The sequence below is a fragment of the Bison bison genome, unplaced genomic scaffold, assembly GCF_000754665.1.
Source record: "Bison bison bison isolate TAMUID 2011002044 unplaced genomic scaffold, Bison_UMD1.0 scf7180017864212, whole genome shotgun sequence".
Lineage (NCBI taxonomy): Eukaryota > Metazoa > Chordata > Mammalia > Artiodactyla > Bovidae > Bison > Bison bison.
This window is the reverse complement of record NW_011494784.1, coordinates 3,125,049-3,147,190: the sequence shown is the minus strand read 5'-3', so window position 1 is coordinate 3,147,190 and position 22,142 is coordinate 3,125,049. Positions and strand designations below refer to the sequence as shown.

Sequence of the window (22,142 nt, the reverse complement as noted above, 5' to 3'; positions counted from 1 at the left end):
TTAGGATGGACTGGTTGGATCTCCTTGCAGTTCAAGGGACTCTCAAGAGTCTTCTCCAACACCACAGTCCAAAAGCATCAATTCATTGATGCTCAGCCTTCTTTATATTCCAACTCTCACATCCATATATGACTACTGGAAAAACCATAGCCTTGACTAGACAGACCTTGGCTGGCAAAGTAATGTCTCTGCTTTTTAATATGCTGTCTAGGCTGGTCATAACTTTCCTTCCAAGGAGTAAGTGTCTTTTAATTTCATGGCTGCAATCACCATCTGCAGTGATTCTTGACTGCAAAAAAATAAAAGTCTGACACTGTTTCCACTGTTTCCTCATCTATTTGTCACAAAATGATGGGACTGGATGCCATGATCTTAGTTTTCTGAATGTTGAGTTTTAAGCCAACTTTTTCACTCTCCTCTTTCACTTTCATCAAGAGGCTCTTTAGTTCTTCTTTGCTTTCTGCCATAAGGGTGGTGTCATCTGCATATCTGATTGATATTTCTCCTGGCAATCTTGTTTCCAGCTTGTGCTTCATCCAGCCCAGTGTTTCTCATGATGTACTCTGCATACAAGTTAAATAAGCAGGGTGACAATATAGAGCCCTGATACTCCTTTTCCTATTTGGAACCAGTCTGTTGTTCCATGTCCAGTTCTAACTGTTGCTTCCTGACCTGCATACAGATTTCTCAAGAGGCAGGTCAGGTGGCCTGGTATTCCCATCTTTTTCAGAATTTTCCACAATCTATTGTGATCCACACAGTCAAAGACTTCCGGCGTAGTCAATAAAGCAGAAACAGACGTTTTTCTGGAACTCTCCTGCTTTTTCCATGATCCAGTGGATGTTGGCAATTTGATCTCTGGTTCCTCTGCCTTTTCTAAAATCAGCTTGAACATTTGGAAGTTCACTATTCATGTATTGTTGAAGCCTGGCTTGGAGAATTTTGAGCATTACTTTACTAGCGTGTGAGATGAGTGCAATTGTACGGTAGTCTGAGCATTCTTTGGCATTGCCTTTCTTTGGGTTTGGAATGAAAACTGACCTTTTCCAGTCCTGTGGCCACTGCTGAGTTTTCCAAATTTGCTGGCATATTGAGTGCAGCACTTTCACAGCATCATCTTTCTGGATTTGAAATAGCTCAACTGGAATTCCATCACCTCCAGTAGCTTTGTTTGTAGTGGTACTTTCAAAGGCCCACTTTACTTTATATTCCATGATGTCTGGCTCTAGGTGAGTGATCACATCATTGTGATTATCTGGGTCGTGAAGATCTTTTTTGTACAGTTCTTCTGTGTGTTCTTGCCACCTCTTCTTAATATCTTCTGCTTCTGTTAGGTCCATACCATTTCTGTCCTTTATTGAACCCATCTTTGCATGAAATGTTCCCTTCATATCTCTAATTTTCTTGAAGAGATCTCGTCTTTCCCATTCTATTGTTTTCCTCTATTTCTTTGCACTGATCACTGAGGAAGGCTTTCTTATCTCTTCTTGCTGTTCTTTGGAACTCTGCATTCAGATGCTTATATCTTTCCTTTTCTCCTTTGCTTTTCATTTCTCTTCTTTTCACAGCTATTTGTAAGGCCTCCCTAGACAGCCATTTTGCTTTTTTGCATTTCTTTTTCTTGGGGATGGTCTTGATTCCTATCTCCTGTACAGTGTCACAAACCTCTGTCTGTGGTTCATCAGGCACTCTCTCTATCAGATCTAGTCCCTTAAATCTATTTCTCTCTTCCACTGTATAACTGTAAGGGATTTGATTTAGGTCATACCTGAATGGTCTAGTGGTTTTCCCTACTTTCTTCAATTTCAGTTTGAACTTGGCAATAAGGAGTTAATGATCTGAGCCATAGTCAGGTCCCAGTCTTGTTTTTGCTGACTGTATAGAGCTTCTCCATCTTTGGCTGCAAAGAATATAATTGCAAAGAATATATTTTGGTGTTGACCATCTGGTGATGTCCGTGTGTAGAATCTTCTCTTGTGTTGTTGGAAGTGGGTGTTTGCTATGACCAGTGCAAAGATCCAGTATCAGGGTCTTTGCTAATGAGTCATCTCTTCCCACTGGCAACCCACTCCAGTATTCTTGCCTAGAGATCCCGTGGTCAGAGGAGCCTGGTGGGCTGCTGTACATAGGGTCGCACAGAGTTGGACACAACTGAAGTGACTCAGCATGCATGCACACATTGGAGAAGGAAATGGCAACCCACTCCAGTATTCTTACTTGGAGAATCCCAGAGCCTGGTGGGCTGCCATCTATAGGGTCGCACAGTCAGACACAACTGAAGCGACTTAGCAGCAGCATCTCTTCCCAACAGGTGGCCAAAGTATTGGAGCTTCCGCATCAGTCCTTCCAATGAATATTCAGGATTGATTTCCTTTAAGATTGACTGGTTTGATCTCCTTGAAGTCCAAGGGACTCTCAAGTCTTCTCCAACACCACAGCTCAAAAGCATAAGTTCTTTAGCATTCAGCCTTCTTTATGGTCCAACTCTCATATCCATACATGAGTACTGAAAAAACCACAGCTCTAACTAGATGATCCTTCGTTGGCAAAGTAATGTCTCTGGCTTTTAATACACTGTCTAGGTTTATATATGGGACACAAGCAAAAATTTGAGAAGAGCTTGCACATTGAGGATTTCTCTCTGGCCGCTAAGATACCTTCTTGTCACTATGGGAAGAAGCCCAACCAGCTTGCTGGAAGATGAGAGATCCATGGCCAGTTACCCCCATAATCTAAGCCAGCAGCCAGGACCAACCACTGGAACATGAGTGAAGCCATCCCAGACCAGCCAGGCCCTACTTGACCCAACAGATGGCTGAAGAATCTAACAGTCGACTCACAGCCTCATAGTAGTTAACGACTATCATGTTAAGCCATAGGGGTTTTGGGTGATTTATTTTGAAGCAAGCTTGTAAACCCTTGTAAGTTCAAAGAAGGTAGAGATTTTTGTGCTCTGCTGCATTTCCAGAGTTCAGTAGTGTACTTAGTATTGGGTAAATATTTTAAGATATTTGCAGTGTATGTTGAAGGACAGAGTGATAGCAAAGGAAAAAAAAAAAAAAAAGCCACAGTGGGGAAAAAAAAAAAAAGTCCAGAAATGGCTCCATTGCTGCAGGACTAAAAGGCAGAATCAGAGCCTCCTTGGGTTCATTAGAACCTTTGTCTCTTCAGATTTTCAGATTTAGGGTGAACTAAATAAGATTTTGACTTCTTTGGTAACAATATTTTAGCAGTGAAAAAAATATCCACATGTTCATTCACATGCAGTTTCAAATTTATTCAAAATAGTTCTAGTTTCATGGTGCTTAACTTGTCTAAGGCTGCACAGCCATGTGACCTTTAGAATATTTTTCACATTATGCAGCGCTTACTCTCCTCATTCTAAGTTATTCCGATTTTTAACAGCTCACAAATTGGCGAACCAAATCACTGCATGTTGCTTCAATTCTGTCTTGCCAAAGAAGAAAAATCTGCTGCTTTGGATTCATGTCAACAGTTGGAAATTCAGGTCATAACATTTTAAATCTCAGATGTTCTCCACTATGTCCACCTCACAGAAATCAGTAAGAACATGTATAGCCACACGTTTGGGAGGCCAGTTCACTAACAATGAAGACACGATGGCCCATGGAATGCAGTGGCAAATTTAAGTGGATTCTGTAGCAGTGGTGTTATAATCTGAGAGTATGGTGTGGTCCTTAGCCAAGGCACAAACAAACAAGTACAGTTGGCAAGCAGAAAGCAGGTTCGCTATTAAACAATTAATTGAGGTACAAAGCTAACATTTATCTTCATTTGATGGGAAAAAAATAAGACAAACTGTAATACATGGTTTCTGTCCCCTTGGAAAAGGAAATAACCCTCAATTTTCCCTGGTCTTTTGAATGTATATCTGAACTCACGAAACAAATCTCCAGTCAGCTGGCAAGCCTGGAGAGAGGCAATGAGGTGCAATTAAGCTCTGGGATCTTCAGGGTTTCTTTCAAGAAATGCAAATCTCTAAGGAATAGAATCCTATACACACATTTGGAAATACCTAATATCTGGTTTCTGATTTTTTTAACACATATAATTATCACTTGCATAATGAGCAAAATGCATACCTGAGATCCCTGAGGTCTTCCTATTAAGTCACAGGGTTCTTATCCAGAATATCACATTATCTTTCTCCCTCTTCAATAACAGATCTCCACGTATACTCTGTGCAAGGCTAAGGAGAAAACTATTGTACTTTTGTATTAGTGGGAACTGGCCAGGTTCCCCAGCAGAAACAAATGAACCCATGAATCTCAGTGACTGAAAACAACAAAAGCGTGTTTCTAGCTCATGTTACATGTCCATTGTGCGTTGGCTGGGAGCGCTGCTCAGCATGGCCCGCAAGGACCCAGGCCAATGGAGCACCCAGCACCTGGAGCTTGCAGATCACAGTGGGGCAGATGGAGAGCACTGACAATTAAAGAGGGGGTGTGTGTCACTTCTGCTCACATTTCATTGCCCCACAGAAGTTAGAGGAGCACACTCATACCCCAAATGCGGAAATACAATCCTATCACATGGCGAGGAGGAGAACCAAAAATATTCAGGGGCCAGTACTAATGATGCTATGGTTTCTGTTTCCTTTTCACCTTCACTTACTCACAACCATTTCTCCATTTCAGAATATTTTTCCGAGGCCCTCTGAATGGCAGAGCACACTCTTCTAGGTACCATATGTGATACAAAGATGAACCAGACAGAAAATCCTGTCTTTAGGGGGATTAATATCTATTAAAGGAAAGAAGATAGACAAATAAATGGAATACAAACTGAAAACGTCAAATGCCAGGAAAAAGAAGCTTACAAGTTCAATAAGAGTTTAAACAAAAAAAGTTTTATCCACAGGCAGTCTCATCTGAGGAAATGACATCTGAGAAGGGCTTTGCTGAACAAGTAAGAACTGGACATGAGGCTGTCCACGCAGTGGGAGCCACATGATCAGGGGAAGGAAGGCAGGGCCTGGCAGTACATGCACAAAGAACGGCAAAAGATTTAGGCTGAATGATATCTAGAATAGATGGTGGGTGCGGGGCAGGGGAGTGGGAAGGGGAAGGGGAGGTGGGAAGAGGGATCAAGAGCAGAGGAGAAAGAAGAAGTCTCTTTGACCAGAGTGGTTGCTGAAAAAACTAAACTGCCTTACGTGACATGTTTTGCATAGGAAGACATAAGGACAGGGCAGGACTGGTACGATAGTCCACACAAGAAGTAACAGGGGGCTAACATACAGCAGGGGCTTCTCAGGTGGCACTATTGGTAGGGACCCCACCTCCCAATGCAAGAGACATAAGAGACATGGGTTTGGTCCCTGGGTCAGGAAGATCCCCTGGAGGAGGGCATGGGAACCCACTCTAGTATTCTTGCCTGAAGAATCCCATGGACAGAGGAGCCTGGCAGGCTACAGTCCAAAAGGTCACAAAGAGTCAGACAGGACTGAAGCGACTTAGCACACATGCACAGCAGATCCATCGCAATGGAGAGAAAGGAACAGCTCGCTTCAGAACCGTATACAGCACAAGAACACTCAGCTTTCCCATCTCCCTTTCATCTGACCCAGAAAATATAACTCACCTTCCTCTATCTGGTTATTTGAGGCTTAGATCTGATCAAAGTGAAAAGGTCAGATGGGGAGACCCATCTTGATTGAAAGACTGGCTTCTGGCCATGTCACCCAACTAAGAGAGCATTCCATTCATAATTAAGTGGAGCTAACTCCCAATGGATAGTTTCTCTATTTGTCCTGAGTTTATTTCCTATCTCCAAGGATATTTCTGAAGCTACTCCTTAAGGACTGGCTGCAGGGCTTAATTTATGTCTGTTTGTCCTGGAGCCTTAATTCCTCCTCTCATGCAGATTTAACTTGAGAACTTCAGCCTTTCAAAATGGCCCATCCAGGTAAGCTCCGCCACGGCTGATCCAGGTAGGCCAGCCATGGGCCTCTGACTATCACAAGACTCTCTGGCTTATATTATACAGAGTTTTAAGATCTGTCACATGCACCAAATCTGCTTATTTTTGCTACTCCCACGATTCCACACAGACTAAAATTTGCCTGCCATCTGAAACCTCCTCTTACTACTGACCAATTCCATCACTGGGGGTCCCTCTGTGCTGTTATTCCTCCCAGTCCGAAAGACACAAAGCTTGCACTGTTACCCCCAGAGAGATGAGCACAGACAGTAGAGCCCTCAGGGTTCCCTGGGATCCTTGGAAAAGCCATCCCAGCGCTAGGATGATCTGGGACTTGGCTCTCGGGGTGGAAGATGTCTCACTGTGTACTCTGACTCTCCCACTAAGAATTCTCATGAAGTTAAAGCCAGGAAGAACAACCCTGTTGACGATGCCAAGATCTGAAATAGCCAAAGATAAGGATTAGGCTATTTCCCAGGAATCCATGGACTTTAGAATACACACACACATATGACTCATCAATCCTGGATGTCTTCTTTATATCCTTTAAATACTCCCCTATAGAATTTACTATACACTGTTAGCCTTCCCTTTTGACTGGGTAGTAGAATTTTTTGTCATTTTTCTCCAGCGTTCAGATTTAATTTTATATACATTACTGGCTCATAATATACTTTAGGATTTGATCAATATTTAATGATTATTTATATACAGCCAACACCATGTTACGTGCTACAGAATAATTAAGCCTTTTACAAGGAGAAAAAAGAAGGAAAAACTTAACTACACTCAGCCTCTTAGGATTTGGGGCAAAATACAATTGGAGTCAACAAACTGAAATATCAGAGTGACTATGCCTATACCTGTATTTCCAGAGTGAGGTACTGTGCAAGTGACATCTGAGGTGTACCTTGAAGAAGAGAATTTCCAGAAGAGCAAGGAGTCAGGTGAATATTCCAGGTGGAAAGACTGGCACAGAAACAGGAAAGGATTGCGTATAGGATCTGGGGAATAATGGGAAGTCCAGTTTGGCTTTGTTAAGGGATAGAGCAAAGGAAAAAAAAAGGGACGGGAAAAGTATTTTGAGAAAAGTAGATAGGAGCCTTTAAAAGCCCAGACGAAGAATCTGTTTAAATGCAGAAGGTCAGTGGGGGCTACTGTTGACTTCTGAACAGGTAAATGGCATCATCAAAATTAAGCTTTAAGACCATCCTCTTCAATCGCAAGCTCAACCCCTTCATCCTTGGTAACTAGACTTCATTTACACCAGCTGGTTTCTGTTCCTCTAGGGACTTTGCACTGTTGTCGCCTCTGTGTGGACCTCACCCCACCCTAGACCTCCAGATAGCCAGCTCCTTATTCAGATCTCTGCTCAAGTGCTCCCTACTTAATGAGGCTCCCTAACTAGCCTATCTAAAGGAGTCCTCCCATCCTCAGGCACTTGAGACTCTACCAATGTATTCTGCTTTCCAATAGCAACTTATCATTTGAAATTATTTTATGTCATAACTGCCTCATAGGTTGGCTCCTTCCACTAAATATAAGCTCCATGTGAGCAGCTGCTGCTGCTAAGTCACGTCAGTCATGTCCGACTCTGTGTGACCCCATAGACGGCAGCCCACCAGGCTTCCCCATCCCTGGGATTCCTGGAGTGGGTTGCCATTTCCTTCTCCAATGCATGAAAGTGAAAAGTCAAAGTGAAGTTGCTCAGCCATGTCTGACTCTTTGCGACCCCATGGACTGTAGCCCACCAGGCTCCTCCATCCATGGGATTTCCCAGGCAAGAGTACTGGAGTGGGGTGCCACTGCCATCTCCCATGTGAGCAGACATCTTACTAAAGACAGATATAGTGGGACTGGATCTATTAAAATGGCTGTTAAACAACAGGTACTCAATAACTATTTTTTAGCAGCTTTATTGGGATAAAATTCAAATACCATACATTCATCAAAGTATACTATTCAATGATTTTTAGTACAGTTATATAGCTGTATAAAAATCACCACATTCAATTTTAGAACATTTTCATCACCCCAAAAGAAACCCCAAACCCATTAGTAGTACCCCACCACCACCAATTCCTCGCTGCTCCAGTCCTAGATGACCACTAATCTACTTTCTCTGTAGATTTGTCTACTCTGGACATTTCGTATAAACAGAATCCTACATGCATGGCCTTTTGTGACTGGCTCTTTTCACTCAGCCAGCGAAAATGTTTTCAAGGTTCATCCACGTTGTAGCTGTATTCGTTCTTAGTCACTCAGTCATATCAGACTCCTTGCTAATCCATGGACTGCAGCCCACCAGGATTCTCTGTCCATGGGGTTTCCCATGCAAGAATACTGGAGTGGGTTGCCATTTCCAACTACAGGGGATCTTCCAGGTCCAGGGATCGAACCTGTGTCTCCTGTGTTTCCTATATTGCAGATGGATTCTTTACCCAATGAGCCAACAAGGAAGCTGTATTAGTACTTCATTCATTTTTATTGCAGAATATTCCATGTAAGGAAACACTATATTTTGTTTGTCCATTCATCAGTTGATAGACATTTGGGTTGTTTCCATTTTTCTGGCTCCAGTGAATAATGCTGCCATAGACTTTTGTCTATAAGTTTTTGTGTGAACAAATGTTTCATTTCCCCTGAATGTATACTTAGGGGTGGAATTGTTGGATCATATGGTACGTCTACTAATACATTTAACCTTTTAAGAAACTGCTAGATTGTCTTCCCACAGTGGTTGCAACACTTTGCATTTCTACCAATAGCATATGAGAGTTCCAATTTTTCCATATCCTTGCCAACACTTGTGATTATCTGTCTTTCTGATTATAGCAGTCCAATTGAGTATGATGTGAATTAGTATCTCATTGTGGTTTTGATTTGCATTTCCCTAATGACTAATGATGCTGAGCATCTTCTCATGTGCTTATTGGAGACGTGTCTATTCACATCTTTTGTGCCCATTTTTAACTGGGGTATTTGTTTTTTAGTATTGAGTGTAGGTGTTCCTTATATATTCTGGATACAAGTCTCATCAGATGTGATTTGCAAATATTTTCTCCCAACCTGTGGGTTGTCTTTTGATTTTCTTGATGGTATCCTTCAATAAATATTTTTAAAATAAAACAATGAATAAAACTAATCCTTTAAGACAGGAAAAAATCAACAACAACAACCTGTAACCAGTTCATGAGTATGTAGAAAATTTGTGGCAGGGCAGGACCTAGAGGAGAATTCAAGTCACCTGTTTTCATCCCTGAGTTTTGTTTACTGATTCTCAGCATCATCCAACCAGCCCAGAAGCAATGACATCATCCTATCGTGAGTCAAACAATGCAGCATTTGGTAAACTGGCTCATGAGCACCAAACAAGTAGAAAGACACCCCAAGGTTAAAAAAAAATAGAGAGAAAAGGTTTTGCTGGAAACTAGGCTATAATAAATCTTAAATGGCCTACAATTTAGTTTTCTCTTGAAAAACTGAAATTGATGAATGGGTCCCACACACATACAGGGGAAAAAAAAAACAAAAAACATTAAATGCACCTAGAATAGGCCCAGGATGAGTAAGTGGCAAACTTCTAAACTTGTAGTTACGGATATACACTTACAAGATTAAAGGTCCTGAAACTGTCTTCCCTGCCTGCACTGCATTCAAACTCGTGAGCACTGCCCAGTTTTATTATGGTTGAGAAACTTCAACTAGTGAAAACAAGGTACAAGCCTGGGAACATTGATATGGAGAGAACTGGTATATTTTTACAGCTGTAAGAGCTTCTCAGAGTAGAAAAATACCAGGCCTTAAGTACTTATTACAAAAATATCAGCCCTTAAGTACTCAGGGAAAATATATATGAGATATATATTTGTGTGTGTGTACACATACATGCACACTGGGAAAGGCAGCAGGGCAGGACTTGTTTTTAATAAATCTTAACCAGTTTCAATGATGGCAGGGTATCCACAAAGCAATTTGCCCAGGACAGAATTAACCCCTTAGATGATGCACAGACAGGGCTTCCCAAGTGGCTCAGCAGTAAAGAATCCGCCTGCCAATGCAAAAGCCACAGGAGACATGGGTTCAATCCCTGGGTTAGGAATATCTCCTGGAGCAAGAAATGGCAACCCACTCAGGTATTCTTGCTGGGATAATCCCATGGACAGAGGAGCCTCGTGGGGTACAGTCCTTGGGGTCACAGAGTCGGACACAACTGAGCATGCACGCATAATGCACAGAACATTCAACTAGAAACTTCATGCTTCTTGTATGATGCTAACCCTAACCTAACAATCTGATTCACATTAAATGCAAACAAGATTAATCTAAGATTGTAGAGAGCAATCTAAAAATATTATACATTATACTGAGAGCAAATTATAAATAAGTTTAAAAACACATTTCAAAATACATCCATATTCTTATAAGGCAGTAAAGTTAAACTAAGAATACATAAAAGATACATAGTTTCATTATACTATATAATTATGTAAAGGGCAGACCACATGATGTGAATAAATTATAGGCATAATTATTTATTATAATGGAAAGTAGTATACATGACAACTAAAAGGTAAAGGCAAGCATAAAATGTGGCATCGTATAAAACATTTTAAAATCACCCTTATATATTATTCCTGGCTTCACATTCTTTGTCTACAACTTTCCTTCCATATTCAGTGCTCAACACAATCTTCAGTTTTTAAATCAAATATGGAAAGGTTCATTTGAGAGTTGAAAGCAATCACTCATGTGTCTGTCTTTATCCCTTAAGTTGACATAGGACCTGCAGTGAAAATAGTAATGCACACATGTGTAAAGTAGAGATAATACCTAAATTTACCAAAGGAGAACTGAAGTATGGGGCAGACTTCATGTTTATCTGCCTAGTGGGTACACCAGCACGAAATACTTGGAAACCTTATCTTTACCAAGCTGATAACCCTGCTAATATCAGTCTCACAGTTTCCTGATTCCATCCAAGTCACTGGCCTTCACCTGTTCTCTACCTGGTCATCCCACCTTGGACCTTATCTTTATGCAGAACAGTTCTAGTCTATATAAACAAAATTACCCTCTGGGATGACTTCCATCTTTCCACCTCTATTCCTCTTACCAAACTGGCTTTCCATTTTCATTTTGAACTACAGCCTTTATAACTGCCCTATGCCTTTGGTTCACCAGTCCTATTTTGGCCCTGCCTGGACACTGTGGTCTATCATTTCAAAGATGGAATCCTTTGCATTCAAGAACCATTCATCCTCATCACCCCCAGCTTCCCACAGTCTCTTGTTCCTTTCTCTCTCACCCTAACTCACATTCTAACTCCCTGTTTTGTCCTTATCTAACATCGGGTTCCGGAGAAGGCACTGGCACCCCACTCCAGTACTCTTGCCTGGAAAATCTCATGGACGGAGGAGCCTGGTAGGCTGCAGTCCATGGGGTCGCAAAGAGTCGAACACGAATGAGCAACTTCACTTTCACTTTTCACTTTCATGCATTGGAGAAGGACATGGCAACCCACTCCAGTGTTCTTGCCTGGAGAATCCCAGGGACGGGGGAGCCTGGTGGGCTGCCGTCTATGGGGTCGCACAGAGTCGGACACGACTGAAGTGACTTAGCAGCAGCAGCAACCTCAGGTTCCTGAGTATTAGTGACAAAAGCACAAAACAATGGAGGCTGGTTCATTTTCTCACCCTTTCTGTTAACCACTACTTACTGAGCAATAACTACATAAAAGCAGCTATTGCCATCGCTATTTGGCAACTCTTCTCACTGGCATTGGTCATTATCTCTTATCAGAATTTCCTAACAATGTTCCCAAACACTGAAGCACTGGGCCACTAATTTCACCCAGTTCCCCCTCTCTCTGCCGGTGGCCTTCACCTCTGAACTGATAATGAGATCCAGGCTATTGTCCACACACGCTCGCTTCCTTTCCTCCCCAACGTGAACTCCCTGTATTTCCATTCACCCTCATTCCTCTTTAGTCTCAAGGCACCCATGTTCCTCTTGCTTTCCAGATCCATGCCTCTCTAGGTATACCCATTACGCTTGCTGCCCCAAGTGCCCACTGTGCTTCTATGCCACCCACTGTGCTTGGTGCTGGGGACACAAATAGGAATGAGGCACAGCCCAGCTTTCCCAGCTAATGGAAGAACAGATATGCAATTACACACCCACACACAAACACACACATTCAATCAGGCTGACCATATCATTTCTCTGCCAAACTCAGATATGTTTGAAAGTGAAGGGGATATTAAAAAAAAAAAATACTGAATGGAGATAAACTGATTTACTACAGGCATAAACCAGTGCTCTCCCTTGCAAACTGTGGTATCAGTTCAGTTCAGTCCAGTCATTCAGTCATATCCAACTCTTTGCGACCCCATGGACTGCAGAACGCCAGGATTCCCTATCCATCACCAACTCCCGGAGCTTACTCAAACTCATGTCCCTCGAGGTGGTGATGCAATCCAACCATCTCATCCTCTGTCATCCCCTTCTGCTCCTGCCTCAATCTTTCCCAACATCAGGGTCTTTTCAAATGAGTCAGTTCTTTGAATCAGGTGGTCAAAGTATTGGAGTTTCAGCTTCAGCATCAGTCCTTCCAATGAATATTCAGGACCAATTTCCTTTAGGACTGACTGGTGTATAGTCACACTAACTGCAACTTAGTATGGTACCTTCAATCATGCAGCCATTAAAGTGTGTGTAAAAGTATTCAGTAACATTGGGAAAGCCTCACGATATAATGGTAAGTATATAGAAACTGAGCATAACTTGGCTTATAAAAACAAGATAAAACAATTGAGATTCACTGGGTATGTAATATGTGCCAGGCACCATTCTAACTACTTTTAACTAATCCTCACAGCAATTTTAGGAGGGAAATACTATTAGATCTTTTTCACACATGAAGAAAGTAAGACAAATGGGTGCCTCTTTAAGCATCTTTAAGATGCTTGCCTAGGGTGCCTCAGCTAGGAAGTGGCAGTATTAGGATTCAAACTCTTTTAGTTCTATACCTATGATCCTAAATACTCCAGGACATTGATGAGAAAGAGATGAAGGGAGATGACGTAGGAGGGAGGGCAGATGCGCAGTGAAACGTCCCCTCACTATTCGGTCAGGCACTGGTGTTAAGAGCACGGGCACCATGTTTCAATTCTCATCACCTAGATTCTCTCTAGTGTAGCCCTCCGTGGCTTCATGACTGTGTCTTCAGGGCCTCCCCACCCTCTTCATCTACTCCCTATATCCCTTGCCCTCTACATGGAGACATTCCTTCGGGTTGTATTCTCAGCCCTCCTATCTTGTTTGCCTCACATCTTAGCATCCTGCATCCTTTCACAGCTTTACTTACACTGAGATGGCCGAGCGGCAGTCCTCACTTCTCTCCTGCCCTAAATTCTCTCCTGGTTACTGTACATTTCCATCTGTATGACTCTCTACCTGCTGACAACACTACATCTGGACCTCCCAAGTCGTTCCCCGAAAGGCTCCTGCAGGCTGTCCTCATGCCACAGATGACCCCCATGTTCCTGGCCCCAAGCTATAAACTCTTTCCTCTTCATCTTCTCACTCTTTCTCATCGTTCCCTTCCACTGGATTACTGAGCCACATTGAATCTACCTATACTAGAGTTTCCGAATCTGTTCCTTCAGTTTTCCCAAGTTCTGTGTTTATAACAATAACTTTGCCCAACACAATACCTTCTCTACCTCCTCCAGTTCATTATGCACACAGCTACCAGCGAATTCCCCACCAGGCAAGGCTGAACCATACTGCACTGCCTGAGACTCCATCAGTACTTGCCTTCCTTAGTACTGGTTATGGATAAAAACATCCTAGGTCCCTGACAGCAGAAAGTATAGTACGGATTACATGGTAGATTCTCATGTGTTTTGAATCAGTAGGGTGTTGCCTCCTTCTCAGGGATCTTCAATGTAATTCTTTATCTTCCTTGATCATGTTGAAACTCCCTAACCTAGGCATTTCAGGCTTTATATAATCTGGTTTGTGGTGGGTATTTTTCTTGTCCTACATGTCCTTTCCTTTATTCTAGTGGTGGCATCCTCTCTTCTTTTAGGAAACTGTCCTTCCTCAGTTGGTAGGGTGCCCACCCAATGTCAACATCTCCCTCACTTCAAGGGTGGACAAGTGACCCAAGCTAACTCACCAAAACACCACCACCCCCACAAACAAAGTGACTGGCCTGAAAATAGGGATATGACCCAATTGGGGAAGAACTGAAATCTTTTTCAGGGGTTAATTTCAAGACTGCATGAGAGAGGTACTATGAATCAAAAGAGCTCTACTGCTCATGGAAAGGGCCCAACTGAAAATGAAGCAAATACAGGGAAACAGATAAGAATCCAATGTTAGTACTGCTTCTGACTTTTCAGCTGGATAGACCCACAATCACTTTTCTGAAACTTGAATCTATATGTGTTTCAGAAATTCATAATTCTTCAGATGAGAAAAGTACAGTGGAATGTAATATACACTCTATGTGGATCAAGGACAACATCCTCAAAATCAAACTCAGTCATAGATTTCTGCAATCAAACACATTAATGTCCTAATTGATGTCAGTTTAGGTCAGGGTAGGTTTTTGCCTTGAAGAAAGTACAGATAAGATGAGGCTTGGCTGCAAAAAGTTTCAGCTTCTGCCTTTAGAACTTCACATAAAGGCATGTGAATCTGTTTAAACCAACAGATTCCCTGCTCCCTTATCTGCCTGTTTATCGGTTTTATTTGAGCACTATGAGTTGGGTTTTTCACACATGTACTCAAAAGAGTCCCGTCTGTATTCTTTATGGGCCTCTCTGTATTTCAGTTTTATTTCCACTACTCTCCTACACATAACTCATATTTGAGTCTATCTTAAAAGACTATGTTTGATTGTCTATATAAAAATAAAAAATCATGCAACCTCCACATCGCATATGCCTTATAAACCAAAACTGTTCAACCAAGAGATGGGGAGCCCTGGCTGCTTGATGCTCTGGTCAGCTGTCCCAGCCCTACACCACCCTCCAAGGCTCTCAGGGGAAATGTGAGACTTGCCATGCAAAATGCTGGGCTGGATGAAGCACAAGCTGGAAACAAGATTGCCGAGAGAAATATCAATAACCTCAGATATGCAGATAACACCACCGTTATGGCAGAAAGCAAAGAATAATTAAGAGCCTCTTGTTGAAGGTGAAAGAGGAGAGTGAAAAAGGTGGCTTAAAACTCAACATTCAAAAAATGAAGATCATGGCATATGGTCCCATCACTTCATGGCAAATAGATGGGGAAACAATGGAAACAGTGACTTTATTTTCTTGGGCTCCAAAATCACTGTAGATGGTGACTGCTGTCATGAAATTAAAAGACACTTGTTCCTCGGAAGAAAAGCTATGATAAACCTAGACAGCGTATTAAAAAGCAGAGACACTGCCAACAAAGCCCCGTCTAGTCAAAGCTGTGGTTTTTCCAGTAGTCATCTGTGGATGTGAGAATTGGACCATAAAGAAGGCTGAGCACTGAAGAATTGATGCTTTTGAACTGTGGTGTTAGAGAAGACTCTTGAGAGTCCCTGGACTGCAAGGAGATCAAACCAGTCAATCCTAAAGGAAATCAATCCTGAATATTCATTGGAAGGACTGGTTCTGAAGCTCCAATACTTTGGCCAACTGTTGCGAAGAGCCAACTCATTAGAAAAGACCCTGATGCTGGGAAAGATTGAGGGCAGGAGGAGAAGGGGATGACAGAGGATGAGATGGTTGGATGGCATCACTGACTCATTGGACATGAGTTTGAGCAAGTTCCGGGAGATGGTGGAGGACAGGGAAGCCTAGCGTGCTGCAGTCAACTCTCAAAGAGTTGGACACGACTGAGAGACTGAACAACAACAATGGGAGAGTCAGATGCCACACTGACTCCTCCCCATTTCTGTTTCCAGTAGATCCCCAGGGGCAATTACGAGAACCTGGAAATTCACCAGTGCTCCACTAGAGAAACTCCTAGTAACTCCTGCATTCTCTTACTTTTCCTCTGGAGCAGCCTCCATCTCCTTGGAGCCCTTATAGATCATATAATACTTCCTATGTCTGTCTTTATTTATATGTTCATATTTGTTCTTAGGGCACTCGATAACACAGCAATCCTGAGAGGTAGATGGGGCAGGTGCTCAGGTCCCCAACTTGAGGGTCAGGTTGATAAATAAAAGGGAAAACCCTAGAGTTTCACTCAAACCTTCTGACTTAGTTTAGTTTTCTTTCTAGTCTCTTTTTCCTCCTAGGGTTAACTCAAATAGAAGAGTTTATTGGTCTGGATAGTTCCTTCTTGGTACACTTAGGTGGAGAGATGTAATCTGTTGAACTAGTGAGAATGTTGCACGCGCAACTGCACTCTAGTCAGTTCAGTTTCTCAGTCATGTCTGACCCTTTGCAACCCTAAACTACGTGCAAATTTAATCCTGATAAAAATAAAAATTCATATATATAGCATATTCATAACATGAGCATCTATACATGTTCATTTTTACTACCCAGGAAGTCAAAGTCAGCTTCTTTGTCATTTAATCCAACCTGAATTAGACAAGTGATCAAATCCCGAGGCACAGAGATGTCTGCAGATACTTCAGCCTTGGGGAAAACCCAGACACTGCTTCGCATAACTTGAACCGACAACACAAATACCCCTCCCTGCCCAGGGGATGTTTCTGGGTCAGGACTCCCTCCCTTAACCAAAGAGTCAGACATGGCTGGACACTTTCCCAGCGCACTACCCTGCTTCTCTGGCTGACCTTTAAGGTTAGGACCTCTGGATATAAACTTATTAAAGATAGTCATAAGGCAAATTCAACTGCCTTGGGGCTCACAAAAATGCAGTGTTTCATTTCAAATAGACCCCGAAAATCCCAATGGCCACATACAGCCATTCCTAGCCTATGAGGTTAAAGCAACAGACCCACCATCAGCAGGCCAAGAGCTCTGAACTGCTTTTTCTTCTGAAAGGTTCTCCCACTCATGAGAACGACACATGTGAGAGTGGATAGCAGAGGTCAGAGCTAAGGTTCTTGGGTGTGGAAATCAGAGCCGAGGTCCTTGCCGGGTGCAAAGCCAGATGCATCACACAGGGATCACTCTGGGACTCCCACATCCATTTACAAAGGCCTAAGGATATAACTCGGAGAAGGCAATGGCACCCCACTCCAGTACTCTTGCCTGGAAAATCCCATGGACGGAGGAGCCTGGTAGGCTGTAGTCCACGGGGTCACTAAGAGTCGGACAAGACTGAGAGACTTCCCTTTCACTTTTCATTTCATGCATTGGAGAAGGACATGGCAACCTACTCCAGTATTCTTGCCTGGAGAATCCCAGGGACAGGAGAGCCTGGTGGGCTTCCATCAATGGGGTCGCACAGAGTCAGACACGACTGAAGCGACTTAGCAGCAGCAGCAGCAAGGATATAACTAGGGGAGCACAGTGCACTCCCATACAACACACCAGACTATCCCTGTCCCCTATTTCTGATGCCATCCATAAGCACTGGGCACTCACCCTCCACTGTTTAGCCTCCCACATTATTCACAGGTCAAAACTAACCAAGAAAGTGAGAGACCTTCAAGACATTGCTGAAGAAGGTTCTTCCTGCTAAAGCATCCTGTCCTGCTGATTTGGAAAATGGTTCTTATCACCTTTCTCATGCAAACCACATTCAGAATTAAGTGAAATAGGAATTCATATATGATCTCTCATAATGTACCAAGGCAAGGTGCTTTATAAAATAATCAGTCTTCAGATTATTTTTTTTCCCTTTCTTCCATGCCCAGTGAGCTTATCCTACATTATTTAATGGATTATAGCAAAGATCAACCAGGGAGGGGAGCACTGCCATGGGAAATCAGCCAGAATTGTTTAGAACCCAGCAGAAAACTATTTTAAACTATTTCAAATTGTTAGTTGAAATGGAAAACCCATTTCCGTGTCTATAGAGCTCTGATTTAGCTTTTTTGACTCAGTCATCAAACATATTTTCCTGATCTTCAGTGTGTTGCATTTTCCATTATAAAAATGTCTTCCTTTTATCATACCTAAATAAAGTCTGAATCTCACTTATTTCAGATCCAGATTCAACAAACCTTCCAAAGCTACTTAACTATGTGCTGAGCAGTACAGAGCCGACTCCCTCTATTATCTCATTTATTCTTTTACAGATGAAGGAACAGGGGCTCCATTAAGTTCACTGACTTTCCTGCTTTCCTAGACCTTGCAAATGGCATCTGTAGAGTTTCCAAGTCTCTGCTCTCAATGGGACTGCCAGGTAAAACATTCTCCCCAGTATTACTCTCAGCTGGCTTTATCTTTCTGGAATCTTGCTCAACATAAGTCACACTTTTTTTTTTTTGGCAGGGGGGGTGGTAATCTGGTAATCTCAGTTTGGAATCAAGGATTAAAAGCACCTCACAGATGGATAAATGCAGCTGGTGCACAGAGCAAACAATCTTTATGGAGGACCTTCTCTCTGGGTTTGAATACCCAGAAGTTAATTCCTCCAGGTTTGTAGACTGCAGCCAAACAAAGGTTCACAATTAACATTATGTTGGGTCTTATTCCTTCATGTCTTTTTCATCCTCTCACCACTACACTGCTAGCTAAAAACTAGGCCTCTTTTTTCCACCCCCGTGTGGGCCAACAGACAGATGTACCTACCCTCAGCCAGCTTAGCAGTGCTCATTATGATAAATATTGAGACTGCTTGGCGTTGGGTCTTGTAGGGGAAGAAATGCAGGACTTTCTAGAGCTGATGGTAATGCCAAGCAAAATATGATATATAACGACATGAAAACTACCACTAGTTACAGCATCATTTTAGAGTTTCGAGACATAACCATTCACAAAATACAAACATTATGTGAAAACCTACCCAAACAACTGCTATCTCTAGAACCAAAGCCAAGAAAAGCTTCATTATTGTTCCCTTCCAGGATGTCAAGCATGTTCTTTTTGCCTGTTTGCTTACTTCTCCTGTGTTACTCTCCACGTACTATCTTTCTTGAAGATGACAGGCCAGGTTTAGGCCAGGTTTTCTGTAGAAATCTCCAGGCCAGAAATTTACCTGTGGTGGCTTTTAAATGCTAAGATGCTACACAAAACATGACACTGAACAGATATTCAAAATCAGATTGTTACTGTGGTACAAAGTCACTACCTTATTCACCTAAAATATTACTCAGAAAGACCTCAAAAATACTACCAGGATATTAAATGACTATAGAAACAATAAAAGACCTCAGTTCCAATCTGTGACACATGAGGTGGGACCCCAAGCCCAAATGCTTAAAAACAGGGGCACATTCTAGAGACATTTGCAAATTAGTTACTGCCCTCAACTGAACAACAGCTGGCTTACTGATATAAAGAAAGGACAACAAAAGGATGGCCCTTACAGTGCAATGATATTGCTTGTGTGAACTCAATTTACCACCTTCAAGACTTAGCCCTTTGATCTACAGAGGAAATGCTTTTCACTGTAAGAATTGTTTTTACACTGGTTAGGGTATCAGTTCAAGGAGTCCTCTGTCACCCCTGTAAGCTCTCAATTTCCTCATTGGCATTGTAAAAACCACAATAAACCACATTTGGTGTTACTTGAATGTAAATTTTCTTAGTATTACCTTTTAAATGAAAATCCACAGATCTTCACTATAAAGCCCTTGGTAAAAAGTCAGGCAAGGTTGCAGGATACTGCAATGTTTGGTTATTCAAAAATGAGTTCTGTGACAATTTCTTCTCCCCCATTCTGCCAGGTTCCAAATGTGTAAGTTCTACTGAATGAGTTTATTTTGATACAGATCTTTCCACTTCATAATTCCTGAAGCTGCTTAGGTTCAAGAAGTCCAGGTCGGTTGAAATTAAGTATCTGTGTATTAAGCCTGGACATTTGCTTTCCGTCTACTGAGTCACTAAATCAGAATTCAGGGAAATGGGGAGTTTACTTTCTTCCGCTTCCTTTCATCCTCACAGGCAAGCGTAGGCCTGGACCAGACAGTCCTAGATCTGATTCACACCCTTGTACTGTCTAGATAGGTGACCTGTATGGGTAACTTCTCCAGAATATTGGTTTCCCTGTTGCTGTAAGTGACGTAATATCCAACAAAAATGGTTGTTCTGTGGATTATGAAGTAAGTGTATGGTCAAGAACTATTCTTCCAAATATGCCTTTTTTATGGGAGATGCCCAGTGTTAGCTGAACCTGAAAGATGCATCTGGAAAGATTATTAACATGACTACTTTTATTATTAGCCTTTCCTTTTAAATTCCCCAGGTCACATGCAGCACCCCCCAACTTCAAGCTTATGTAAAAAAGATTTTAATAGACTTAATGTTTTCTTCCAGAAGAAGAAGATAGAAGAAGCAGGTAGAATCCCAACAAGCCATTAGGATGAAACTCTCCTGAAAATGACAAGCACTCAGACAAAAAAATCTGGCTGGCTGTGGCTTCCTTTCCGGTATGTGTTAGACCAGGGGACGAGAAATACAGACCATGCGCCTTGCCTTGGTCTCAGCCCTCCACCAGACTGGTTTCTCCAGAATATGTCCACTCTCTGGCACCTCAAACAGCAGCAAGATCCCCCCACCTGGCCCCCTCCTGCTCCTCCGAAGCCCCAATGCTCCTGTTAGATGCAGTAACAGCAGCTCTGCCTGCTCTGGATGTTGCGTCCCCCAGGCAGCCCAGAGTACCCATGCTGGAGGACATGTTCCTGGCCATGGAGTTCCATAGCATCAGAAACCAACAGTCTGTGCTCTTCTGCTCCAGTGGCCCCAGCCGGCATCTTCCTCTCCCCTCATCCAGGCAGAGCACGCGGGGCGCGTGCAGCCAGAGCAGTCCCAGCAGCGCGTCTGCTGTAAGGGCGCCTCTATCACCCTCGCCTCCCTCCCCCATTAGAGTCTCATCAGAGTCAGACCAGCGCCACTCCTCGGGCCAGGCCAGGGGAAGCGAGTGGGAGGGGTGTAAGGATGCGGGAGCACTTTCTGGGACCTGCTTCCACTGCCCCTTCCACCCATTTCTTGCAGGAAAGAGAGCGAGGAAGCCAAGCCCGGAGGTACCTCCAAATCTGTAGTGCTTCCAATCATTCCCATAACATCCCTCAATTCTGAGTCCCCAGCGGGGCAACTCCTTTCAAAGCACCTCACGAAAACCCCGCGCCACCGCCGCCTCCGGGTCCCGCACGTAACTCCCAGAGGGAAGACCCACTGTTTTCCAAAGCAGAACCAGGTCAGTGGTCTCGGAAGTTTGACACCTCCCACTCCGACTCTCCATCTAGAAGCCCCCACGCTTATCCAGTTTGAGAGGGGAAGCCAGGAGGTCTCCCCACAAGTCTTCGCTCACGCCGGGTCCGGCCGCCTCCTCTCTCTCCTTTCTCGAGTCTAGCTCCAGCCCTCCACGCCTCTGGCGCCTTCACTGAGTGACCAGAGGTTCTCTCGCTCCTAAAAGAGGAAACTTCTTTTCAGGGCTAAATTCAGGTCCGAGCAGGAAAGGCTTTCCCTTCTTTGCCTCCCCTCTTATCCCGGCTCTCAGAAACCACAGGGAGCCGGCACCAGGGGCGTGCTTACCCTCTAACCCCTAAAAGAGTCCACTGCTCCCCGACTTTCCACTGCAAAAGTCCAGTCGGGTCTGAAACTACTTATGTACACTCGTGATCCTTCCAGAGACCCTACCTGTCCCTCCTGATTTGCAAGAAACAAGTAAACAAAACACAAATCGTAGCAACTTTGGAGAGCGAGTGTGTGTGTGTGTGTGTGTGTGTGTGTGTGTGTGTGTGTGTGTATGAGTGAGTGAGAAAGAGGAGAGAGAGAGCATCGCAGAAGAGTTAGGGCAACAGCTGCAAGAACACATCTGGAAGAGGGGGAGGGGACAGACGAGGAAGGGACAAGCGCGAGGTCGTGGGGGACTCCCCCCATTCCCCCGCCCTCGCAGCTTCAGGGCCGAGAACCCGGCCAGCTAGTGGTTACCTGTCCTATGTTGATGAATCCGTACTTGCTGGCTATGCGGTTGGCCTCCGGGAAGCCGCCGGAGATTTTGACTGCCCAGTGGTTGGTGTAGACGCGCGTCCGGCACACGGGGAGCAGGCAGCCCCCGAGCAGCGCCAGTACGCAGAGCAGGTCCAGCCGTCCCGGGCAGCAGCAGCGGCTCCCCCC

General features: G+C 43.4%; 1 protein-coding gene across 1 annotated transcript in view; it reads right to left on the bottom strand.

Moving 5' to 3' along the window:
* Positions 1-22,142, bottom strand: part of PCSK5 (proprotein convertase subtilisin/kexin type 5) — a 610,290-nt gene that overhangs the window by 499,121 nt on the left and 89,027 nt on the right. The window contains exon 5 of the mRNA XM_010844912.1: positions 21,957-22,137. Coding sequence (XP_010843214.1) covers positions 21,957-22,137 — 181 coding nt within the window. The remainder of the gene's footprint in view (positions 1-21,956; positions 22,138-22,142) is intronic.